This window comes from Salvelinus fontinalis, chromosome 1 (assembly GCF_029448725.1).
Source record: "Salvelinus fontinalis isolate EN_2023a chromosome 1, ASM2944872v1, whole genome shotgun sequence".
NCBI classification, from domain to species: domain Eukaryota; kingdom Metazoa; phylum Chordata; class Actinopteri; order Salmoniformes; family Salmonidae; genus Salvelinus; species Salvelinus fontinalis.
In genome coordinates, this window is record NC_074665.1 from 64,579,776 (window position 1) to 64,607,249 (window position 27,474).

General features: G+C 42.8%; 1 protein-coding gene across 1 annotated transcript; it reads left to right on the plus strand.

Moving 5' to 3' along the window:
* Window positions 1–1,484: 1,484 nt before the first annotated feature.
* On the plus strand, window positions 1,485–27,455 carry LOC129859794 (aspartate aminotransferase, cytoplasmic-like). Its single transcript, XM_055929919.1, has 9 exons — window positions 1,485–1,810; window positions 13,263–13,444; window positions 13,719–13,842; window positions 16,122–16,234; window positions 16,496–16,600; window positions 16,985–17,135; window positions 22,128–22,293; window positions 24,803–24,945; window positions 25,387–27,455. Exons 1-9 carry the CDS (start codon window positions 1,702–1,704, stop codon window positions 25,524–25,526), a joined length of 1,233 nt encoding a protein of 410 aa, XP_055785894.1. The 5' UTR covers window positions 1,485–1,701; the 3' UTR covers window positions 25,527–27,455.
* The last annotated feature ends 19 nt before the right edge of the window (window positions 27,456–27,474 follow it).

Genomic DNA, 27,474 nt, shown 5'->3' on the forward strand with positions numbered 1-27,474 from the left:
CATAGGTACGTATGTACGCATGTGCACACACACACACACACACACACACACACACACACACACACACACACACACACACACACACACACACACACAAAATACTGCTTTGAAAAGACAGGGATGTTATTGTTATCATCGATCAACCCTGTTTGGTTAGGATTAAAATCTGCATTCACATGTCTGCATTCAAACAGAGTTGACACAGGGATTATAAACCTGTCAGTGGGGCCATGCCAGAAAGGTGTCATCACTATTAAGATCTACTACAGTAGCTTACCGGCAGTTGATGCCTGTAGTTCAGTCTAAACATGGTAGGTAGCCTACTTGGTCGAATGAGGAATATATTTTTTCTCGTCAATTGAAGAAGTTGCCCTTAATCTCCCTGAGGAGGATGAGTTGGTCAGTCAGCGGTCTAGAGGAGGATGAGCTGGCCAATCAGCGGTCTGCGAGCGTTCATATTTTTAATGACAGGTATATGTCCACATCATTCTATTGATGGGGTAGGCCCACACCATTCTAACACTCAAAAGCTGCTTTTTAACATACTTAATTACCATTTTTTATAAGGAAAACTATTTCACTCATATTGTAAGTAATTATAGGTCATATTTCATAAAAATCTGGAGACACTGGGAAGTTACTTTAACACGGATCTTTGGTCAGTTTAGGGTTCCCTAATGTATGATGTCCCTGGAACAATATATAGGATGAGGGGAGGGTGATCTCTGGTCAACTTCTATACAGGGCAGAATTTATGGTGGATCATGAATAACAAGCTTAGGGTGCCACCTTGTGGATAGATAGAAAAGTGTATTTTTTTTTTTTGGGGGGGGGGGTGTTCAATAGAACATTTTTATAGATTGTAACAGTGAATCTCTTTGATTGAAATACAAATGATCAAATTTATTCAGTTGCCTGTTTAGAGAATAGACAATCAGGTAACTACAGTGTAGAGATGTGAAGATTTTAACAAGAGGGTAGGCATAGTTTTAGATCCATTGTAAAGTTGTTGCAGTGTTATAGGCAGAATGCTTAACTATGGATGTTATGAGGCTTTGGAATCCCTGCATAACTACTGGTATGCAATAACATTTAGGCTATTTATAAGATGTCAGACAATTTTTGCAGGGGAATCCCAAAGCCTCAACAACAACGCCGCTCTTTCATATTCAGCGACCGAGATTTGCATAGTATTTTTTCAATCTCCAATGGAGGCTAGTCATTGGCGCCAGCTGTCATCTACGTTACATTATTGCACCCCTTGACCCCGTTCGATCGTTGCTAGGATTGGCTAATTTTTGGGTCAACTACTTGCTTTCGATTTCTATTGGTGAAATCTTTCACACCCATTCTCCATTCATTCTCCATTGGCCAAATCCACGTTTTCCACTAGATGGCAAAGCCACAAAGTCAAAATTGGCCATGTCGTAAAGATTATAACAAAAATTATATATTTGGACTTCATTTAAGGTTAGGGTTAGGCAATTGTTATCAGTGTGGTTAGGGTTAATGTTAGGTTTAGGTTTAAAATCAAATTGTATTGAGAAGAGAAATTGTAGAAATGGGCGGGGTTTATGACTTTGTGGCTGTGTTAACTAGGGACGACCTCAAATCCATCCAAGTTGAAGGTGAAAGTATTTTCCTATCTCGTCCAGTCTAACACGTTTTGTCTAACACCCCTCCTTGGTAATATTCATCATTATGTCGTTATTCGGTGAGGTTCCCCAAGCCACCCCAGTGGCTGTATTCAAGCTGTCGAATGATTTTAAAGAGGACGCGAACCCTAAGAAGGTGAACCTCGGAGTTGGAGGTAAGAGATGATGATGATGCGTCAATCGCTGGGATGAAGTAAACAAGCTAGCTAACATTTAGATCACAGAGTTACATTGCGATAACAATGCACCTGCTGCCTGTCCGATTTCCTGCAACATTAATAATCGCATAGTTAATTTCCCGTTCAACCGTGGCTAACTAGCTAGCTAACGGTAGTAGCTAACTTAGTGTTTTATTTTTTTTATTTTATTTAATCTTTATTTAACTAGGCAAGTCAGTGAAGAATACATTCTTATTTACAATGATGGCTTAGTATACCATAGCTAATCATTTATAACTAGTCCATCATCTGAAATGTTGTGTTGCAGGGCCCTGTTTGAAAACTGGGTAACACTTTACTTGACACCCAGTGTCATAAGACGGTCATAACCATGTCGTAACATCTGACATAACTTGTCATAATATGGTCATAACACTGTCATTGCATATATATATATATATATATAAGCAACACCTGTTGTGACCTATTGCGTTATTTTATGGCTGGTTATGACACCTACATAAGGGTGTCAAAACCTACATTTATTCAAATGAGTTTTTTCCCTGCCAAGAAGTTTCCTTTCATTTGAAAGTTTGTCACTTAGATTCTTTGTTTTTGTTGTAATAAATTAGTTACAGTCATGTTTTTTCATTTTAATTAACTTGTAGAAAATACATTTAATGACACTGTCACGAAGCATTATGACCATCCTGTGTCAATGTACTTGGACTATGAAAATACACTTTATGACACTGTCAAGAAGCATTATGACCATCAGAATCATATAAACCAGGTAGGCCTATCATGTACATGCCCTTATATCAGTCATCAGTCAAAAAGAGTCACCAGTCAAAAAGAGTCATCGTCCTGCTCCTGAAATCTGCTCCTGCATTCATCCCAGTCATCATCTGAAATCTGCTCCTGCATTCATCCCAGTCATCATCTGAAATCTGCTCCTGCATTCATCCCAGTCATCATCTGAAATCTGCTCCTGCATTCATCCCAGTCATCATCTGAAATCTGCTCCTGCATTCATCCCAGTCATCATCTGAAATCTGCTCCTGCATTCATCCCAGTCATCACCAGCAGTGCATTGAGGTAGACGCATGTCTGACATCAATGTTTGCGCAATTGCAATGATAATTTAACATGGTCAAATTGTATTTATTTATATATAACAAAATCATACTGTTGACACAAGCTGTGGTGTAATGGAATGCTTTCCCCTGTGTGGTAGGTTTTGGGTTTTGACACTTATGTAGGTGTCATAACCAGCCATAAAAGTATGCAATATATGTCACAACAAGTGTAAATATATGTCATGACAGTGTTATGACCATATTATAACAGGTTATGGCAAGTTATGTCAGCTTTTATGACATATTATGACATGTTTGACTGGGTGTCAAGTAAAGTGTCACCTTTTTGCATTCTCCCTCAATGTTGTGACAGATTGGATCTGTTCTATGTGTTGAAACCTTTTCACCTAACCAATCAATCAGGCTAGCATGATGTCCTTTGCTTTCTGTGCTGATTGTTCAGAATCCGTAGATAGCCTAGCAAGGCCTATATAACCTGTTGTTGGCAGTCATCCAAAGAAGTGGCTCTGTCACTGCAGTAAGGAGGACTGGAACAGACTGGAACATGCCGGTAGTTGTAGCTGGAGATCAATGAGTCATGGTCATATCACTGTAAGTTAAGATAAATTGACCGTAATCATGGAGTAATTCACTCCCATTCACTCTCTCTACGATCCTCCTATGAGAGACTGTAGACAGAATACACCCCCGTCCCTCCCCTTTTTTATTGTCACACAACCCAAATGTCCATTTAGTCACACAGTGCAGTGCACTCACACATTACCGTTCTTCTGACTGGATCTTTGTATGGAGTGTTGTTATTAATATTTAACACTGCAGCGCAAAGGCTGAAACCTCTATGTGTGATCTGTGAACGCTTGCTTGGCCTCTCTGGACTAAAGGATTTGCATTTCGCTACCTGTGTGCAGAGCTACGCTAGAGAACTGGCCAAAGCTCTGTTGTTGTCACATGGTGTTAAACCCTCAATTAACAATTCATAAGAGATGGAAAAACGGCGGTGGATTAGAGTCCTATTGGAACACTTTACAGTTCTTTCAGAAAGTATTCATACCCCTTGACTTTTTCCACATTTAGTTGTGTTGCAGCCTGAATTTTAAATGGCTTACATTTACATTTTTTTGTTACTGGCTTACACACAATGCCCCATAATGACAAAGTAGAATCATCTTTTTAGAAATTAATAAAAAATGAAAAGCTGAAATGTCTTGATTCAATAAGTATTCAACCTCTTTGTTATGGCATGCCTAAATAAGTTCAGAAGTAAAAGGTTGTTTAACAAGTCAAATAATAGGTTGCATGGACTCACTCTGTGTGCAATAATAGTGTTTACCTCATCTCGGTACCCCACACATACAATTATCTGTAAGGTCGCTCAGTCGAGCAGTGAATTTCAAGCACAGATTCAACCACAAAGACCAGGGAGGTTTTCCAATGCCTCGCAAAGAAGAACACCTATTGATAGATGGATAAAAATAAAAAACAGACATTGAATATCCCTTTGAGCATGGTGAAGTTATTAATTACTCTTTGGATGGTGGATCAATACACACAGTCACTACAAAGATACAGGCTTCATCCTAACTCAGTTGCCAGAGGGGAATAAACCGCTTAGGTATTTTCACCATGAGGCCAATGGTGACTTTAAAACAGTTACAGAGTTTAATGGCTGTGATAGGAGAATACTGAGGATGGATCAACAACATTGTAGTTACTCCACAATACTAAGCGAATTGACAAAGTGAAAAGAAGGAAGCCTGTACAGAATATAAATATTCCAAAACATGCATCCTTTTTGCAACAATGCACTAAACTAATACTGCAAAAAATGTGGCAAGGCAATTAATCTTTTGTACTGAATACAAAGTGTTTTGTGGTTTCGATTCCCGCTGGGGCCACCCATACGTAAAATGTATGCACTCGTGAGTGTAAGAGACTTACAAAGTGTCGGCTAAATGGCATATAATATTATTATTATTATGTATGGGCCAAATCCAATACAACACATTACTTAGTATCCATATTTTCAAGCATCGTGGTGGCTGCATCATGTTATGGGTATGCTTGTAATCATTAAGGACTGGGCTTTTCAGCATAAAAAAGAAAGGAAATGTGTAAGGTTCTGTATTTATTTTCTTAGTCAACCTTGTGTTCTGTTTCATTGTGTTCTTGAACGTAGCTCTGTCTTTCATTTTTGTTAATTGATTTCACCTGTGTTAGTTACTCACCTGGTCTCATCAGCTCCTTATTTAGTTTAGTTCATTCTGTTTGTGCTTTTGTGAGGTATTGTTTGTTTTTACTCTACTAAGCCTTTTCCTAGCTCGTTTGTGAGAACCAGTTATAGCCTTCAGTCCTAGTTTTGATTCACCTGCCTGTTTGCCTACCTGTGTATGACCATTGCCTGCCTGTGACCACGATTCCTGCCTTCTGTGAAGGCGAATTAAACACCTGCCGCGCGTGAATCTACATCGTTTTCTCCCTGAGTATTCATTACAAAATGGAGCTAAGCACAGGCAAAATCCTATAGGAAAATCTGTTTCAGTCTGCTTTCCACCAGACACTGGGAGATGAATTCAGCTTTCAGCAGGACAATAACCTAAAACACAAGTACTGTATACACTGGAGTTGCTAACCAAGAAGACAGTGAATGTTGTTGAGTGGTCGATTTAACAGTTTTTACTTAAGTCTGCTTGAAAATCAATGGCAAGACCTGAAAATGGTTGTCCAGCAATAATCAACAACCATTTGAAGAATTTAGAAAATAATAATAGGCAAATGTTGCACAATCCAGGTGTGGAAAGCTCTTAGAGACTTACCCAGAAAGGCTCACAGCTGTAATCACTGCCAAATGTGACTCCAACATATATTGACTCAGGGTGTTGAATACTTATCTAATGAAGATATATTAGTGTTTTATTTGTCATACATTTTTTACAAATGTTAGAATTATTCTTCCACTTTGACATTACGTAGTATTTTGGCTAGATCGTTGACAAAAAAATTACATTTAAAACATTTTTAATCCCACTTTGTAACACAACAAAATGTGGAAAAAGTCCAGGGGTGTGAATACTTTCTGAAGGCACTGTAAATGTATGTCTCCTCAGTGCCTTCCCTGAAGTAATTGCTAACATGATTGGATGGGTGTAAGCAAGCATTCCACTACATGTAATGTTTTATTTTTTTTATTTAACTAGGCAAGTCAGTTAAGAACAAATTCTTATTTACAATGACGGCCATAGCTTTGACCAATCCAATCATATCAATGATGATTACTTGAAAGGAGGAAAGGATGGATGTTGTTGGATCAGTGCCTAAACTAGCTCTTGAGAACCCAAGGGGGTATACCAATTTACAGACAGAAATGGTATCAGAATGTGAATTTTGAACTTTTGTTGCATACATATCCAGATGATGCTGCGTACTATTTTGCGCAAGGACGCTGTCAGAATGATCAAAGTGTAAATCTGCTGTATCGTGACACTGCGTTTGCTCTTTCCCCCTCCGCCTGCTCTCTCTCTGCAGTGCATGTCAGAACTGTTTGAATTTCCCTGATTAGCACGGGTCAGGCCTACGGCCTAGTAATCCCTTCCTGCAGTAGGCTAACAGTAGGCTGGTACTGTGGTCAGCTGGCTGAAAATAGCCTACATAGCCTAGCTACACCATGTGTTTACATGCTCATAGAGCAGATAGACCCATGTCCCTTCTCTTGAACTTCAGTCACAAATGATACAGTTCGTGGTGCTCCTTTAGAAAGTGGATGTGGAAGTATGTTTTCAGACAGTTTACAGACTAGAATAGTTGAGTAGGTAAGAGTCTGTAGACAGGAGTGCCTCTCCTCTTTAGCTCAACAACACTGTTTAGTCTGATTTAGTAACTTACTAGTTTGGCTTTCTTATCAATGATGTCTGACTGGAATTTAGGACAGCAGAGGAAAGTGCACAGCCGCAGTCTTTGACATCCATCAGGTTGTAGCCTGATCCGTTGAAACTAAAAAAACACACCTTTGCAAAGTTGCCCACCACCCACTTAAAAAAAATACTTCAGTTTACTATAGAATACTACAGTACTTACTATAGAATTCTGTTGTAAACTGTAGGTATAACACATCTATTTCTATTGGCACAAGCACTGTTCATGAAACAAACTGTTCACACCCTTCTGGTTGGCATAGACAGTTTAGCAGTTTTTTTGTTGTTGAAATTTTATCCCCTTTTCTCCCCAATTTTCGTGGTATCCAATCGCTAGTAATTACTATCTTGTCTCATCGCTACAACTCCCGTACGGGCTCGGGAGAGACGAAGGTCGAAAGCCATGCGTCCTCCGAAGCACAACCCAACCAAGCCGCACTGCTTCTTAACACAGCGCGCCTCCAACCCGGAAGCCAGCCGCACCAATGTGTGGAGGAAACACCGTGCACCTGGCCCCCTTGGTTAGCGCGCACTGCGCCCGGCCCGCCACAGGAGTCGCTGGAGCGCGATGAGACAAGGATATCCCTACCGGCCAAACCCTCCCTAACCCGGACGATGCTAGCCCAATTGTGCGTCGCCCCACGGACCTCCCGGTCGCGGCCGGCTGCAACAGAGCCTGGGCGTGAACCCAGAGACTCTGGTGGCGCAGTTAGCACTGCGATGCAGTGCCCTAGACCACTGCGCCACCCGGGAGGCCCCCAGTTTAGCAGTTTTAAAGCTTATTTCCTGCAATTCCATCCATTTTGCCATGGGATGGAGGTTCTTTTGCCATTTTAACCCAATGAGTCCTACCATCGTGCCGTTGTGATGTAGGCCTTCTAACCCCTTTTAAACATTGTGTGTTTATCTATTTCTTTTGCATCCATTGGGTACCAACCATTAGTGTGTGTAGTTAACAGGGGCTGAGCTAGAGCGGTGTTTGTGAGACAAGGGTCCCGAAGAGGCCCAGGGCTGGGTCTCTAAATAAAATCATCTGTAGAGTCAGAATGGTTTGAGCTACAAAGTGATCTATGAAAATCTGAGAGTCTCACGAACACGCACATGTAGCATGTTTTGCTCTATGACACTCACAAGCTATACAAGAGTTGGTAAAGGTAAGGGGTTCTTCTACATTGCATAATAATACTGTAATAAGCTCACAGTTGCTGTCACAAACTCCAAACTCCACACAATTGTCACGGACTAGTTGGACATACATTTCCCACTGAGCAAACAATTTCTGTACTTACTGCATTCATATAAATGAATTCTTATCAGGTTTTTGCTTTGCCGGACCTTATTTTTGTTGTTGTTGACGTTTGTCAATAAAACTCATGAATGTAACTGTTTATGTCAAATTATTTTGTGTTCTACTTGTAGCCCTGGTTGTCCTGAAAAGAAAATGGCTGGACATGCAGATAAATTAAAGTTTGTCATGGGGTGCAGAGAAAGTGATGCAGTTTTAAAGCTAATTCCTTATGTGTGTTCATGTGATATTTAAGTGACAAAAAAAGTTAGCTGACATGGGTTAGTTGTTCTGGACATTTCTGACAAATTATAAATACAGTTGAAGTCAGAAGTTTACATACACTTAGGTTGGAGTCATTAAAACTCATTTTTCAACCACTCCACAAATTTCTTGTTAACAAACAATAGTTTTGGCAAGTCAGTTAGGACATCTACTTTGTGCATGACACAAGTAATTTTTCCAACAATTGTTTAGAGACAGATTATTTCACTTATAATTCACTGTATCACAATTCAAGTTGGTCAGAAGTTTGCATACACTAAGTTGACTGTGCCTTTAAACAGCTTGGAAAATTCCAGAAAATTATGCCATGGCTTTACAAGCTTCTGATAGGCTAATTGACATAATTTGAGTCAATTGGAGGTGTACCTGTGGATGTATTTCAAGGCCTACCTTCAAACTCAGTGCCTCTTTGCTTGACATCATGGGAAAATCAAAAGAAATCAACAAGACCTCCACAAGTCTGGTTCATCCTTGGGAGAAATTTCCAAACGTCTGAAGGTGCCACAATCATCTGTACAAACAATAGTACGCAAGTATAAACACCATGGGACCACGCAGCCGTTATATCGCTCAGGAAGGAGACGCGTTCTGTCTCCTAGAGATGAACGTACTTTAGTGCAAAAAGTGCTAAACAATCCCAGAACAGCAAAGGACCTCGTTAAGATGCTGGAGGAAACAGGTACAAAAGTATCTATATCCACAGTAAAACGAGTTCTATATGAAATTTCTAAATCAAATCAAATGTATTTATATAGCCTTACATCAGACATCTCAACGTGCTGTACAGAAACCCAGCCTAAAACCCCAAACAGCAAGCAATGCAGGTGTAGAAGCACGACATAACCTGAAAGGCCGCTTAGGAAGGAAGAAGCCACTGCTCCAAAACCGCCATAAAAAAGCCAGACTACGGTTTGCAACTGCACATGGGGACAAAGATTGGAGAAATGTCCTCTGGTCTGATGAAACAAAAATAGAACTGTTTGGCCATAATGACCATCGCCATGTTTGGAGGAAAAGGGGGAGGCTTGCAAGCCAAAGAACACCATCACAACTGAAGCACTGGGGTAGCAGCATCATGTTGTGGGGGTGCTTTGCTGCAGGAGGGACTGGTGCACTTCACAAAATAGATGGCACCATGAGGAGGGAAAATGATGTGGATATATTGAAGCAACATCTCAAGACATCAGTCAGGAAGTTAAAGCTTGGCCGCAAATGGGTCTTAGAAATGGACAATGACCCCAAGCATACTTCCAAAGTTGTGGCAAAATGGCTTAAGGACAACAAAGTCGAGGTATTTGAGTGGCCATCACAAAGCCCTGACCTCAATCCTATAGAAAATTTGTGGGCAGAACTGAAAAAGCGTGTGTGAGCAAGGAGGCCTACAAACCTGACTCAGTTACACCAGCTCTGCCAGGAGGAATGGGCCAAAATTCACCCAACTTATTGTGGGAAGCTTGTGGAAGGCTACCCAAAGTGTTTGACCCAAGTTAAACAATTTAAATGCAATGCTACCAAATACTAATTGAGTGTATGTAAACTTCTGACCCACTGAGAATGTGATGAAAGAAATAAAAGCTGAAATAAATCATTCTCTCTACTGTTATTCTGACATTTCACATTCTTAAAATAAAGTGATGATCCTAACTGACCTAAGACAGGGACATTTTTACTAGGATTAAATGTCATAAATTGTGAAAAACTGAGTTTAAATGTATTTGGCTAAGGTGTATGTAAACTTCCGACTTCAACTGTAGCTCTCTAAGGTCTGACATGACTTGAGGAAAACTGCTGATGCACTACCCAATGAAATTGCACCTTGAGCATTCTACTATTACAACTTTCAGTAGCAAGTTGAAAGCCGTTCCGACCCTTTGCGCCCCCACAGTTTGGGAACTACTGCTGTAGAATACTATATAGTGCATTCGGAAAGTATACTGTGCATTCAGACCCCTTGACTTTTTTCACATTTTGTTACGTTACAGTGGCTTGCGAAAGTATTCACCCGGCTTGACATTTTTCCTAATTTGTTGCCTTACAACCTGGAATTCAAATTTATTTTGGGGAGTTTGTATCATTTGATTTACACAACATGCCTATGACTTTGAAGATGCAAACAATTTTCTATTGTGAAACAAACAAGAAATAAGACAAAAAACCTGAAAACTTGAGCGTGCATAACTATTCACCCCCCAAAATCAATACTTTGTAGAGACACCTTTTGCAGCAATTACAGCTGCAAGTCTCTTGGGGAATGTCTCCATAAGCTTGGCACATCTAGCCACTGGGAATTTTGCCCATTTTTCAAGGCAAAACTGCTCCAGCTCTTTCAAATGGGATGGGTTCCGCTGGTGTATAGCAATCTTTAAGTCATACCACAGATTCTCAATTGCATTGAGGTCTGGGCTTTGACTTGGCCATTACAAGACATTTTAATGTTTCCCCTTAAACCACCCGAGTGTTGATTAGCAGTATGCTTAGGGTCATTGTCCTGCTGGAAGGTGAACCTCTGTCCCAGTCTCAAATCTCTGGAAGAGTGAAACAGGTTTCCCTCAAGAATTTCTCTCTATTTAGCGCCATCCATCATTCCTTCAATTCTGACCAGTTTCCCAGTCCCTGCCGATGAAAAACATCCCCACAGCATGATGCTGCCACCACCATGCTTCACTGTGGGGGATGGTGTTCTCAGGGTGATGAGAGGTGTTGTAACGGCTGTTTTCCTCCTCTTCTTCTGAAGAGGAGGTGTAGGATCGGACCAAAACGCAGCGTGTTGTGAAGACATGATGAATTTATTTAGACAAGACAAACACGAAATACACTTGAGAAATTACAAAACAAAAAACGACGTAGACCGACCTGAACATGAGAACTTACATATAAACGAAGAACGCACAAACAGGAACAGACTAGACAAACGAAACAGTCCCGTGTGGTAACAAACACTGACACAGGAAACAATCACCCGCAAACAAACGGTGTGAACAGCATACCTTAATATGGTTCTCAATCAGAGGAAACGTCAAACACCTGCCCCTAATTGAGAACCATATCAGGCAACACATTGAACCCAACATAGAAACACATAACATAGACTACCCACCCAGCTCACGCCCTGACCATACTAAACACATACAAAAACAACGGAAAACAGGTCAGGAACGTGACAGGTGTTGGGTTTGCACCAGACATAGTGTTTTCCTTGATGGTCAAAAAGCTCAATTTTAGTCTCATCTGACCAGAGTACCTTCTCCAATATGTTTGGGGAGTCTCCCACATGCCTTTTGGCGAACACCAAACGTGTTTGCTTATTTTTTTCTTTAAGCAATTTCTTTTTTTCTGGCCACTCTTCCTTAAAGCCCAGCTTTGTGGAGTGTATGGCTTAAAGGGGTCCTATGGACAGATACTCCAATCTCCGCTGTGGAGCTTTGCAGCTCCTTCAGGGCTATCTTTGGTGTCTTTGCTGCCTCTGATTAATGCCCTCCTTGCCTGGTCCATAAGTTTTGGTGGGCGGCCCTCTCTTGGCAGGTTTGTTGTGGTGCCGTATTCTTTCCATTTTTTAATAATGGATTTAATGTTGCTCCGTGGAATGTTCAAAGTTTCGGGTATTTTTTAATAACCCAACCCTGATCTGTACTTCCACAACTTTGTCCCTGACCTGTTTGGAGAGTTCCTTGGTCTTCATGGTGCCGCTTGCTTGGTGGTGCCCCTTGTTTAGTGGTGTTACAGACTTTCAGAGCAGCTGTATATATACTGAGAATATGTGACAGATAATGTGACACTTAGATTGCACACAGGTGGACATTATTTGACTAATTATGTGACTTCTGAGGGTAATTGGTTGCGCCAGATCTTATTTAGGGGCTTCATAGCAAGTTATTTTTTTCATTTCACTTCACCAATTTGGACTATTTTGTGTATGTCCATTACATGAAATCTAAATAAAAATCAATTTAAATTACAGGTTGTAATGCAACAAAATAGGAAAAATGCCAAGGAGGATGAATACTTCTGCAAAGCACTGTACAGCGTTATTCTAAAATTGATTAAATAAACAATTTCCCCCATCAATCTATACACAATACCCAATAATGACAAAGCAAAAACAGGTTTCTAGGACTTTTTTGCAAATGTATTAAAAATAACTAAGACCTTATTTACACAGGTATTTCTCCAGTAGGTTTCCTCAAGGACAAAGCCTGCACTTTGATGTCAAAGATAATAAAATAAAAACGCTATAGTAAATACTACAGTAATGTCTGCAAAAACAACGGTATACTACAGTCTGTTAAAACACTACAGTAAATACTACAGTATACTAAATTCCGCAAAAAACTACAGTACTAAATACTACAGTATTATACAATCCGTAAAAACACTATATGAAATACTATAATATACCGTTTAAATACTGTAGTAAACTGTAAATACTACAATAAAGACTGCGAAAACACTACAGTGAACACGATAATATTTATACCATAGTATACTATAGTATTTTTTCATGTGGATGAGACATACGGTAGGCCTAATTACGTATTAGTCTACTTGGATCTTGCAGAGCAGTAAAGCTTCTAGTGTAGTAGAGCGCAGGTGAGAGTGTTTGTGACATTTCCATCTGAGTTAGAACTCTCCTCAGGTTGTCAGTGTTCATTGTTCATTGGCACCTTCCCCTCTTGAGTGGGTTGCTCACCAAGGCAGTAATGCCAGCTGGAGAGAGAGCCATAGGGCCACAATTGGGCTACTGCAACATTTGCATCGTAAAACAAACATAACTGGTAAAAACATATATCAATATGTCGGCTATATCAGGCCCATATATTGGAAACACTGTATCCCCCCTCACCTGCTGTAGCTAGCCTGTCTCTTCCCTCCAGCCTACAGGACAGATGAGGGCCAGCCCTGGGTGCTGCCCGTGGTTAAGAAGGTGGAGAAGATCATCGTAGCGGACAACAGTCTGAACCATGAGTACCTGGCCATTCTGGGTCTGCCTGAGTTTAGGTCCTCTGCATCCAAGATCGCCCTGGGAGAAGACAGCCCTGCCATCCAGGAGAACAGGGTAAGGTAGTTTATGAAGTGTGAGTGTGTTAGGGGAGTTGTGTTGTGTGCATGTGTGCGTGATTATGCAGATATTGAGCTGAATTTAAAGGAATGTATTTACATTTGTACTGGTGCACTACATTCCTCCTAAGTAGTTATCAAGTCACTTATTTAGTGTGTATCAGCCACCACCTTCTCTTTCCCTCTGTCTCTCTCTCTCGGTCACCCTCTCTCGCTCTCCCTCACCCACCTATCTTTCTCTCTCTCGGTCGCTTTCTGTCTCTCTCTGTCAGGTGGGAGCGGTGCAGTGTCTGGGGGGTACAGGTGCTCTGAAGATGGGGGCAGAGTTTCTCAGACGCTGGTACAACGGGAATGACAACACAAAAACACCTGTCTATGTCTCAGCGCCTACCTGGGGTACACACACACACACACACACACACACACACACACACACACACACACACACACACACACACACACACACACACACACACACACACACACACACACATGCACACAGGAACGACAACACTTAAACACCTGTTTACATATCTGCTCGTACGGCTGATTCAGGGCTGTATGGATGTCCTCAAATAAGATATAAACTTTTCATTGTTGTTGTTATCTAATCTGGACCTTATACTGCTAAATTGTCCTCTTAATAGTTAATTAATAGGTGACTATATACAGTGCCTTGGGAAAGTATTCAGACCCCTTGACCTTTTTCCACATTTTGTTACGTTACAGCCTTATTCTAAAATTGATTTTTGTTTATTCTCATCAATCTGCACACAATACCCCATAATGACAAAACAAAAATAGTTTTTTTGAAATTTTTGCTAATTTATAAAAAATACTAAACTGAAATATCACACTTACATAAGTATTCAGACCCTTTACTCTGTACTTTGTTGAAGCACCTTTGGCAATGATTACTGGATCGAGTCTTCTTGGGTATGACGCTACAAGCTTGGCACACCTGTATTTGGGGAGTTTCTCCCATTCTTCTCTACATATTCTCTCAAGCTCTATCAGGTTGGATGGGGATTCTTTTTTTTATAACATTTTTATTTAACATTTAACTAGGCGAGTCAGTTAAGAGCAAATTCTTATTTACAATGATTGCCTACCCCGGCCAAACCCGGACGACACTGGGCCAATTGTGCGTCGCCCTATGGGATTCCCAATCACGGCCGGTTGTGATACAGCCTGGAATCGAACCAGGGTCTGTAGTGATGCCTCTAGCACTGAGATGCAGTTCCTTAGACCGCTGCGCCACTCGGGAGACCCTGCCATCCGGGAGCGTTGCTGCACAGCTATTTCCAGGTCTCTCCAGAGATGTTAGATCGGGATCAAGTCCGGGCTCTGGCTGGGCCACTCAAGGACATTTAGAGACTTGTCCCGAGGCCACTCCTGCATCATTGTCTTGGCTGTGTGTTTAGGGTTGTTGTCCTGTTGGAAGTTTAACCTTTGCCCCAGTCTGAGGTCTTGAGCACTCTGGAGCAGGTTTTCATCAAGGATCTATCTGTACTTTGCTCTGTTCATCTTTGCCTTGATCCTGACTAGTCTCCCAGTCCCTGCTGCTTAAAAACATCCCCACAGCATGATGCTGCCACCACCATACTTTACCGTAGGGATGGTGCCAGGTTTCCTCCAGGCGTGACACTTGGTATTCAGGCCAAATAGTTCATTCTTGGTTTCATCAGACCAGAGAATCTTGTTTCTCATGGTCTGAGAGTCTTTAGGTGCCTTTTGGCAAACTCCAAGTGGGCTGTCATATGCCTTTTACTGAGGAGTGGCTTCCGTCTGGCCACTCTACCATAAAGGCCTGATTGATGGATTGCAGAGATGGTTGTCCTTTTGGAAGGTTCTCCCACCTCCACAGAGGAACTCTAGAGCTCTGTCAGAGTGACCATTGGGTTCTTGGTCACCTCCCCGACCAAGGCCCTTCTCCCCTGATTTCTCAGTTTGGCCTGGCGGCCAGCTCCAGGAAGAGTCTTGGTGGTTCCAAACTTCTCCCATTTAAGAATGAGGGAGGCCACTGTGTTCTTGTGGACCTTCAATGCTGCAGAATATTTTTGGTACCCTTCCCGAGGTCAGTGCCTCGACACAATCCTGTCTACGAGCTCTACGGACAATTGCTTCGACCTCATGGCTTGGGTTTTGCTCTGACATGCACTGTCAACTGTGGGACATTATATAGACAGGTGTGTGCCTTTCCAAATCATGTCCAATCAATTGAATTGACCACAGGTGGACTCCAATGAAGTGTAGAAACATGTCAAGGAGGATCAATGGAAACAGGATGCACCTGAGCTCAATTTCGAGTCTCATAACAAAGGTTCAGAAAACTTATGTAAATAAGGTATTTCAGTTTTTTTTTTTTTATAAACCTGTTTTGCTTTGTCATTATGGGGTATTGTGTGTAGATTGCTGAGAAGTTTTGTTATTTAATCAATTTTACAATAAGGCTGTAACGTAACAAAATGTGGAACAAGTCAAGGGGTCTGAATACTTTCCAAAGGCACCGTAGGTGATTAAGTCCAGCATGTTACTTTTTAACACGCTGGACTTAATCTTGGTAACAATGTCAGAGAATTTTACAAAGCAGGCCTCAAAAGACACATGAAGCATTCAAAGAAAGACTCCTCTTTCGAGAAAAGTGTTGTGAAACCTCTACTGTTTGTTTCTAGAGAACCACAACGCTGTGTTTGCCAACGCTGGGTTCGAGGACATCCGTCCCTATAAGTACTGGGACGCAGAGAAGCGGGGTCTGGATCTGGACGGTTTCCTAGGCGACCTGGAGGTGAGACGCTGACCTCTGAACTGGTGGTGTTGACATGGAGACCATACCGCCTCCCGAACTCTGAGTTTACCTCACAATAGTGAATATTGAATATCTTAACTGGTCATGTCAACGTAGATAGTAAATTAGCTTTTGCCACACTGTTGAAAAGAGGATAGGTTTGGCTTTCTAACGATACCAACTTGGTGCATCAACTCCCAGTACACAATATATGATTTGTCTGTCCTGTAGTCTAACATTGACCTTTCACCCCTGTCCCAGAGTGCACCAAAGCATTCCATCTTTGTTTTGCACGCGTGCGCCCACAACCCCACCGGCACAGACCCTACACACGTAGAGTGGATGCAGGTGGCTGAGGTCATGAAGGTAAGACTGTGTGTGTGTGTGTGTGTGCGTGCGTGCGTGCGTGCGTGCGTGCGTGCGTGCGTGCGTGCGTGTACACGTTTTACTCTACTTGTGAGTACCAGAAGTCCTCACAGGAATAGTAAACCACCTAAAAAGGCTATTTGTAGAAATACTGTTTTATGGGTTAGGGTTAGGTTTAGTGTTAGAGGTTAGTGAAAATAGGACTTTGAATGGAATCAATTGTTGGTCCCCCCAAAAAATAGTAAGACATAGCTGTGTGTGTGTGTGTGTGTGTACACGCGCAGCATTATGTAACACAAAAAATATATTATTATATTTATGTGCATGTCATTTTTTTATTTTCTGAAGGTTTTAATATTTCTCCTTTTTTTGTTTTCTCCCCAGAGGAGGAAGCTGTTTGTGTTCTTTGACTCAGCGTACCAGGGCTTTGCGTCAGGCTGTCTGGATAAGGATGCCTGGGCCGTGCGCTACTTTGTCACGCAGGGCTTCGAGATGTTCTGTGCCCAGTCCTTCTCCAAGAACTTTGGCCTCTACAGTGAGACACACTCACACACACACACACACACACACACACACACACACACCAGTGTTGATTTCGTCAAAAATAACTATGAAGAAAAATACTCGTCAACTATGTACCTATTTTTCCTGACTAAAACAATGACGACAGCGAGACGAGATGCCCTGGAAAAAACTAGAACTTACAAATTATTTTTAATTTTAGTCAATGGAAATGTGATGAGATGAGAATTCCATGTGAGACTAATGGACATTCAATTTGACATGAAGCTCCGTTTCATCTGTTTTGTTCAATTCTAAGCGCAATCCTCTCGTTGGCAGAATTAACTTCTTCAGTTGCGTGAGCTGATCTGCCCGGCTCTCCCACACAGCTCCCAGGCAGTCACTTCAGTCACTCGTCAATCTTCTGAACTGATGCGATACCAGGACACTTCACTTAACTAGGCTAACCTCAGCTAGAAACAATATTTATTGTTTACTCTTTCTCCTACTTTCATGTAGACTGTTTTCTCATGTGCGCTGTTCTTTATTCATTCGTGTTGCTGCTCTCGCGTCACAGTACTCAAATGCGAGTTGCGGTTGCTATTTTCCTATGGGAAAAACAAATGCTATTTGTTGAATATTAGGATTACAGTAATACTTCTGGCATTTTTGGAAACCTCAAATGCTCCCCCTTTCAAGGAAACCATTGTTATTTAACCCCCTTGACGGTTACGATGGGGATAAAATCTGAGATGTAAATTGTTTAACCTATAGGCTTTTTAGCCTATATGGTTAATTATGGCTGGCATTGGTAACAATCTGCCACAATATCAATGTTGCCAGCTAAGGTATAGGAGGGGATAGTAGGCCTAGCTGTACAAAGCTATCTGAATGTACACAAGATGGAAGTTAAAGGTAGCCTAAATATTCATTATAAAAATTTAAAAAAGTTAAATACTATTATGTGGGCTCAAATCAAAGTTTATTTGTCCCGTGTGCCGAATACAACAGGTGTAGACCTTACAGTGAAATGCTTACTTACAGGCCCGAACCAACAGTGTTATTTTTAAGTATCTATTAGGTGTACAATAGATAAGTAAAGAAATAAAAAACAACAGTAATAAGACAGTGAATAATAACAGTAGCGAGGATATATACAGTAGCGAGGCTATAACAGGCAACGTTAGTCGGGCTAATTGAGGTTGTATGTACATGTACAGTTGAAGTGGGAAGTTTACACCTAGCCAAATACATTTAAACTCAGTTTTTCACAATTCTTGACATTTAATCATGGTAAAACTTCCCTGTCTTAGGTCAGCCTGGAACGCCACTTGATTTTAAGAATGTGAAATGTCAGAAGTTGAGAGAATTATTTATTTCAGATTTTATTTCTTTCATCACATTCCCAATGGGTCAGAAGTTCACATACACTCCATTAGTATTTGGTAGCATTGTCTTTAAATTGTTTAACTTGGGTCAAATGTTTCGGGTAGCCTTCCACAAGCTTCCCACAATAAGTTGGGTGAATTTTGTCCCATTCCTCCTGACAGAGCTGGTGTAACTGAGTCAGGTTTGTAGGCCTCCTTGCTCGCACACGCATTTTCAGTTCTGCCCACAAATTTTCTATAGGGTTGAGGTCAGGGCTTTGTGATGGCCACTCTAATACCTCGACTTTGTTGTCCTTAAGCCATTTTACAACCACTTTGAAAGTATGCTTGGAGTCATTGTCCATTTGGAAGACACATTTGCGATCAAGCTGTAACTTCCTGACTGATGTCTTGAGATGTTGCTTCAATATATCCACATCATTTTCCAGCCTCATGATGCTATCTATTTTGTGAAGTGCACCAGTCCCTCCTGCAGCAAAGCACCCCCACAACATGATGCTGCTGCCCCCGTGCTTCATGGTTGGGATGGTGTTCTTCGGCTTGCAAGTCTCCCCCTTTTTCCTCCAAACATAACGATGGTCATTATGGCCATACAGTTCTATTTTTGTTTCATCAGACCAGAGGACATTTCTCAAAAAAGTACGATCTTTGTCCCCATGTGCAGTTGCAAACCGTAGTCTGGCTTTTTTATGGCGGTTTTGGAGCGGCCTTTCAGGTTATGTCGATATAGGACTCGTTTTACTGTGGATATAGATACTTTTGTACCTTTTTCCTCCAGCATCTTCACAAGGTCCTTTGCTGTTGTTCTGTTGTCCTTTGCTGTTGCACTTTTCGAACCAAAGTACGTTCATCTCTAGGAGACAAAACGCGTCTCCTTTCTCAGTGGTATGACTGCTGCGTGGTCCCATGGTGTTTATACTTGCGTACTATTGTTTGTACAGATGAACGTGGTACCTTCAGGCGTTTGGAAATTGCTCCCAAGGATGAACCAGACTTGTAGAGGTCTACAAACATTTTTTCTGAGGTCTTGGCTGATTTATTTTGATTTTCCCATGATGTCAAGCAAAGAGGCACTGAGTTTGAAAGTAGGCCTTGAAATACATCCACAGGTACACCTCAATTTGACTCAAATGATGTCAATTAGCCTATCAGAAGCTTGCAAAGCCATGGCATCATTTTCTGGAATTTTCCAAGCTGTTTAAAGGCACAGTCAACTTAGTGTATGTAAACTTCTGACCAACTGGAATTGTGATGTGATACTGTGAATTATAGGTGAAATAATCTGTCTGTAAACAATTGTTGGAAAAATTCATTGTGTCATACACAAAGTAGATGTCCTAACCGAAAGCTATAGTTTGTTAACAAGAAATTTGTGGAGTGGTTGAAAAACGAGTTTTAATGACTCCAACCTAAGTATATGTAAACTTCTGACTTCAACTGTAAATGAATGTATAGTTAAAGTAACTATGCATATATGATAAACAGAGAGTAGCAGCAGCGTAAAAGAGGGGACAAACACAATGCAAATAGTCTGGGTGGCCATTTGATTACCTGTTCAGGAGTCTTACCTCCAAGCCTCCAAGGCTTGGGGGTAAAAGCTGTTGTGAAGCCTTTTGGTTCTTGACTTGGCGCTCCGGTACAGCTTGCCATGGGGTAGTAGAGAGAACAGTGTATGACTGGGGTGGCTGGAGTCTTTGACACTTTTTAGGGCCTTCCTCTGACACCGCCTGGTGTAGAGATCCTGGATGGCAGGCAGCTTAGCCCCAGTGATGTACTAGGCTTTACGCACTACCCTCTGTAGTGCCTTGCAGTTGGAGGCCGAGCAGTTGCCATACCAGGCAGTGATGCAACCATTCAGGATGCTCTCGAGGTTGCAGCTGTAGAACCTTTTGAGGATCTGAGGATCTATGCCAAATCTTTTTAGTTTCCTGAGGGGGAATAGGCTTTGTCGTGCCCTCTTTACGACTGTCTTGATGTGTTTGAACCATTCTAGTTTGTTGGTGATGTGCACACCAAGGAAATTGAAGCTTTCAACATGCTCCCCTGCAGCCCGTCGATGAGAATGGGGGCGTGCTCGGTCCTCCATTTGCTGTAGTACACAATCAGCTTCTTAGTCCTGGTTACGTTGAGGGATAGGTTGTTATTCTGGCACCACCCAGCCAGGTCTCTGACCTCCTCCCTATAGGATGTCTCGTCGTTGTCGGTGATCAGGCCTACCACTGTTGTGTCGTCTGCAAACTTAATGAGGGTGTTGGAGTTGTGCCTGGCCACGCAGTCGTGGGTGAACAGGAAGTACAGGAAGGAACTGAGCCCGCACCCCTGAGGGGCTCCAGTGTTAAAGATCAGCATGGCAGATGTGTTACTACCTACACTCGCCACCTGGGGGCGGCCCGTCAGGAAGTTCAGGTGTTTAGGCCCAGGATCCTTAGCTTAGTGATGAGCTTTGAGGGTACTATGGTGTTGAACTCTGAGCTGTAGTCAATGAATAGCATTCTCACGTAGGTGTTCCTTTTGTCCAGGTGGGAAAGGGCAGTGTGGAGTGCAATAGAGATGGCGTCATCTGTGGATCTGTTTGGGCGGTATGCAAATTGGAGTGGGTCTAGGGTTTCTGGGATAATGGTGTTGATGTGAGCCATTACCAGCCTTTCAAAGCACTTCATGACTACGGACGTGAGTGCTACCGGTCTGTAGTTATTTAGGCAGGTTGCCTTGGTGTTCTTGGGCACAAGAAACAGTGAAGACACCTGCATTTGGTCAGCACATGCCCGGAGCACACATCCTGGTAATCTGTCTGGCCCTGCGGCCTTGTGAATGTTGACCTGTTTAAAGTTCTTACTCACCTCGGCTATGGAGAGCATGATCACACAGTTCGTCCGGAACAGCTGATGCTCTCTTGCATGACTCAGTGTTGCTTGCCTCGAAGCGAGCATAGAAGTGTATTAGCTAGTCTGGTAGGCTGGTGTCACTGGGCAACTCTCGGCTGTACTTCCCTTTGTAGTCTGTAATAGTTTGCAAGCCCTGCCACAAGATGAGCGTCGGAGCCGATGTAGTACAATCTAAGTCCTGTATTGGCGCTTTGCCTGTTTGATGGTTCGTCGGAGGGCATAGCAGGATTTCTTGTAAGCTTCTGGGTTAGAGGCGTCACTACAGACCCTGGTTTGATTCCAGGCAGTGCACAATTGGCCCAGCGTTGTTAGGGTTTGGCCGGGTTAGGCCGTCATTGTAAATAAGAATTTGTTCTTACCTGACTTAGTTAAATAAAGGTTAAGTAAAAAATATATAAAAAAATATGTGACTAAAATGGCTGTGACTAAAATAGTTCAGACTTTTATTCGACTGATAATAACTAAAACTAACGGGATTAAAGGACAAAAATTTGACAACGACTAAAAAGGTATTTTAAGGCTAAAACTAAATCTAAAATTGCTGCCAAGATTGACACACACGCACTCACACACACACTCTAAGATTGACACACATGCACTCACAACCTATCTATGTATCAAAAACCAATCTATGTATTCTTACTCCCAACTTTCACAAATAACACGCACACACACATTTCAAATGTAATATATGTACATAATGCAATCTGTAAACTGCAGGGAATACTAAATAAAATGTCTGTGTGCTGGCAGATGAGCGTGTGGGGAACCTGACTATTGTAGCTCGTGATTCTGACAACCTGAAGAGAGTTCTATCTCAGATGGAGAAGATTGTCAGGGTAACCTGGTCCAACCCTCCCTCCCAGGGTGCAAGGCTGGTCGCCATCACACTCAACACACCTGAACTCTTCGCTGAATGGTGGGTACACACACACAGACATGACAAAAGTAGTGTATGCACGTCCAACAATTAAACATGAGTGGTCAAAACGTTGATCTATATCCTCCCTTCCTCCCCCTCTCTGTTTGTCTAACCCTGTCTCTCCGTCTAAACCCTGTCTCTCCGTCTAACCCTGTCTCCGTCTAACCCTGTCTCTCTGTCTAACCCTGTCTCTCTGTCTAACCCTGTCTCCGTCTAACCCTGTCTCTCCGTCTAACCCTGTCTCTCTGTCTAACCCTGTCTCTCTGTCTAACCCTGTCTCTCCGTCTAACCCTGTCTCTCCGTCTAACCCTGTCTCTTTGTCTAACCCTGTCTCCGTCTAACCCTGTCTCTCCGTCTAACCCTGTCTCTCCGTCTAACCCTGTCTCCGTCTAACCCTGTCTCTCCGTCTAACCCTGTCTCTCCGTCTAACCCTGTCTCTCCGTCTAACCCTGTCTCCGTCTAACCCTGTCTCTCCGTCTAACCCTGTCTCTCCGTCTAACCCTGTCTCTCCGTCTAACCCTGTCTCTCCGTCTAACCCTGTCTCTCCGTCTAACCCTGTCTCTCCGTCTAACCCTGTCTCTTTGTCTAACCCTGTCTCTTTGTCTAACCCTGTCTCCGTCTAACCCTGTCTCTCCGTCTAACCCTGTCTCTCCGTCTAACCCTGTCTCCGTCTAACCCTGTCTCTCCGTCTAACCCTGTCTCTCCGTCTAACCCTGTCTCTGTCTAACCCTGTCTCTCCGTCTAACCCTGTCTCTCCGTCTAACCCTGTCTCTCCGTCTAACCCTGTCTCTCTGTCTAACCCTGTCTCCATCTAACCCTGTCTCTCCGTCTAACCCTGTCTCTCCGTCTAACCCTGTCCCCATCTAACCCTGTCTCTTTGTCTAACCCTGTCTCCGTCTAACCCTGTCTCTCCGTCTAACCCTGTCTCTCCGTCTAACCCTGTCTCCGTCTAACCCTGTCTCTCCGTCTAACCCTGTCTCCGTCTAACCCTGTCTCTCCGTCTAACCCTGTCTCCGTCTAACCCTGTCCCCATCTAACCCTGTCTCTTTGTCTAACCCTGTCTCCGTCTAACCCTGTATCTCCGTCTAACCCTGTCTCTCCGTCTAACCCTGTCTCTCCGTCTAACCCTGTCTCTCCGTCTAACCCTGTCTCTCCGTCTAACCATGTCTCTCTGTATAACCCTGTCTCCATCTAACCCTGTCTCTCCGTCTAACCCTGTCTCTCCGTCTAACCCTGTCCCCATCTAACCCTGTCTCTCCATCTAACCCTGTCTCTCCATCTAACCCTGTCTCTCCGTCTAACCCTGTCTCTCCGTCTAACCCTGTCTCCATCTAACCCTGTCTCTCCATCTAACCCTGTCTCTCCGTCTAACCCTGTCTCTGTCTAACCCTGTCTCTCCGTCTAACCCTGTCTCTCCGTCTAACCCTGTCTCCATCTAACCCTGTCTCTCTGTCTAACCCTGTCTCCATCTAACCCTGTCTCTCCGTCTAACCCTGTCTCTCTGTCTAACCCTGTCTCTCCGTCTAACCCTGTCTCTCCGTCTAACCCTGTCTCTCCGTCTAACCCTGTCTCCATCTAACCCTGTCTCTCCGTCTAACCCTGTCTCCATCTAACCCTGTCTCTCCGTCTAACCCTGTCTCCATCTAACCCTGTCTCTCCGTCTAACCCTGTCTCTCCGTCTAACCCTGTCTCCGTCTAACCCTGTCTCTCCATCTAACCCTGTCTCTCCATCTAACCCTGTCTCCGTCTAACCCTGTCTCTCCATCTAACCCTGTCTCTCCGTCTAAGCCTGTTTCTTCGTCTAAGCCTGTATCTCCATCTAACCCTGTCTCCATCTAACCCTGTCTCTCCGTCTAACCCTGTCTCTCCGTCTAACCCTGTCTCCATCTAACCCTGTCTCTCCGTCTAACCCTGTCTCTCCGTCTTACCCTGTCTCCATCTAACCCTGTCTCTCCGTCTAACCCTGTCTCTCCGTCTAACCATGTCTCCATCTAACCCTGTCTCTCCGTCTAACCCTGTCTCTCCGTCTTACCCTGTCTCCATCTAACCCTGTCTCTCCGTCTAACCCTGTCTCTCCGTCTAACCCTGTCTCCATCTAACCCTTTCTCTCCGTCTAACCCTGTCTCTCCGTCTAACCCTGTCTCTCCGTCTAACCCTGTCTCTCCGTCTAACCCTGTCTCTCCGTCTAACCCTGTCTCTCTGTCTAACCCTGTCTCTCCGTCTAACCCTGTCTCTCCGTCTAACCCTGTCTCTCTGTCTAACCCTGTCTCTCCGTCTAACCCTGTCTCTCCGTCTAACCCTGTCTCTCTGTCTAACCCTGTCTCTCCGTCTAACCCTGTCTCTCCGTCTAACCCTGTCTCTCTGTCTAACCCTGTCTCTCCGTCTAACCCTGTCTCTCCGTCTAACCCTGTCTCTCCGTCTAACCCTGTCTCTCCGTCTAACCCTGTCTCTCTGTCTAACCCTGTCTTTCTCTCTCTCTCTCGGTCTCCCTGTCTCTCTGTTGTAGGAAGGATAATGTGAAGACCATGGCAGACCGTGTGTTGTTGATGAGGGCTTCACTCCAGGCTAAACTGCAGGCTCTGGAAACACCAGGAACATGGGACCACATCACACAGCAGATCGGCATGTTCAGCTTCACTGGCCTCAACCGTAAGCACACACACATACACACACAACTGAATGCAAACAAATGCATACCTCTCTTTTCCTCTCTAGTCTTTAACACACACATACACTCCCCACCCAGCTATGTTTAGCTTCACCAGTCCGCTGAGCACATCCTCATTACTGTTTGTGTGAAGTAACTTCCTGGATAAACATTAAACTCCTCTGTGCTGTCTTCCTGAGAGCTTCAAAAAGCCGTTAGAATCAGGAAACAGCTTCCCAGCGTGGAGAACACTGACGCTAAGGCTCACTGATGCCTTAACTGACCAGGGAGGGGGGGCAGTTCTACTGAGTATACACATGTACACAGCACACTGGCACAGAAATATCCTCTCTTCTTTAACTCTCCTTTCACACCGATAGTATATTGAATGTTCTGAAAATATAATATTTGTGATGTCATTTTCTCTCCCTCTCTCTGTTCAGCTAAACAAGTGGAGTACATGATCAAGGAGAGGAGTATCTACCTAATGGCTAGCGGTCGTATCAACATGTGTGGTCTGACCACTAAGAACATCGACTATGTGGCCGAGTCTATCCACGAGACTGTTGTCAACGTCCAGTAGAAGACTACACTACCCACAACCACCAGCACTCCCTCCTGCCCCCCGCCAGCTGTGTTTGTGTGTGTGTGTGTGTGTGTGTATAATGTATTGGACCAAACATACATAGTAAGCCCCATTCCCAACTCCCAGCACACTAGCCTATGCTGGGCCTATAATGTCACTTGTTGTCTATAGATACATTGTATTTGAACACTTAATTGATTACACAGGCAGCATAAAGGCTAAAGAGAAGTGTTAATGATTTGTCTGTGTGTCTCTGTGTGGGTATCATCCCTGTGTGTTGCAGTAGAGTGTGGTGTGATTTAATTTGTACTGTTTTTGTTCAGTAGTGTTTGAAGTCCTGTTTACTGATTAAGCACTGTGTGTCAGGGCATTTTAGCTGCTGTGTGGTTCCACACTAAGGCACTAGCTGGCTGTGTCTTAATACTCTGAAATGGCTTCCTTTCCTCATCTCCTTCATTACAACTGATGTTCCTTCAACCTATCGTGTCCAGCCAGATCAGTGATCATGGAGGGAAGGACACAAGGAAAGGAGATATGGAAAATAAGCTATATTCTTTAAACTATTGAGACACAGCCCCAGTGTTTCTGGATGTATTAGGATTAGCTCCCGCAGTGCTGGTGATGGTGATCTTCCATTGCTTATTAATATTATTAACATTACCTTATGATTAGTATTGTTTGTGTCGTGGGATGTGAGCCTGGCATTTTGAAAAAAAATTACTTCATTTGTATTTATTTTTATTTAAAGCTGCAGTAGTAACGTTTTGGGCGACCTGACCAAATTCACGTAGAATTGTGAGTTATAGATTTGGCATTCTCATTGAAAGCAAGTCTAAGAAGCGGCAGATCTGTTCTATGTGCACTATTTCTATGCTTCCCGTTCTTAAGTTTTGTTTTTGCATCTTTTACATTGGGTTTTGTACACCAGCTTCAAACAGCTGAACATTAAATATATTTGGTTATGGAAAAAATATCTCAAAGCGGTTTAGATGGTACAATGATGCTCTACACTATACTTGCTTGTTTTGTCGCGAACTGAAATTACGCAAACTATTAGAATGCTAGCAACCAGTAAATGACGGAACGATTTCTGAAAATTGCACCTTTAAATGTATTTGGGTACTATCAGGTGCAATCGGAAGAACGTATAAAAAAAAAAGGAATGCCATCGCAATTCAAGAACGACCCATTTGTATGCAGATTTCATTCCAGCTGTGAAATGTGCATTCCCTGTTCTGTTTGACTTACCCACCTGCATACCTTATAGGAGTTGTTTGTGTCCACTTGAAAGAGAAGCTAAATATTAACTGTGACCAGGTAATCAGTACTTGACTTGAAAGCATACAACAAGTACTAGAGTGAAAAACAATCAATTGACCAAATCAGTCATGTCAAATCAATGTATGTCGAAGAGATGTAGCTATGTAATAAGGATGCTAATATTGAACTTGAACTATGGACGTTATATTTACAATCATGTTTATTTTGGCCCAAGATGATGAAGTAAAAATGATGTATCCATACCTCAGACTTAAGCTGTGTAGCTCTCTGTTGAATTTCACGCTCTAAGTTCTGGCGTGCGTTCAATAGGGACAAACAGGACTGTTCTCAATCAGAGAGCAACAATCCCTGTTATTTTTGTTTCAACATTTGAAAGAAGGATCTGCTCAATGTGAATGTCCAATCAGTCTATTCCGAAGCGGTCGCTCTCTGTTGTTATTGCACTATTATCAGTATCTGACATCTCAGTGGTGTACATGTATTGTTCAAAATTGCACAAAACAAATGCACTAACAGATGCTGTGAATACCTGTGTATCTCAAGGGGGTATGACTCAAATCCTTTAATAAATGTCTGCACACCACAATATAATGCCAGTTCTTTCCATCTGAGAGCCAGGATGCAAAATATATTTGGTTTGTGCAAGTTGTCTCTTTTGTGTGTG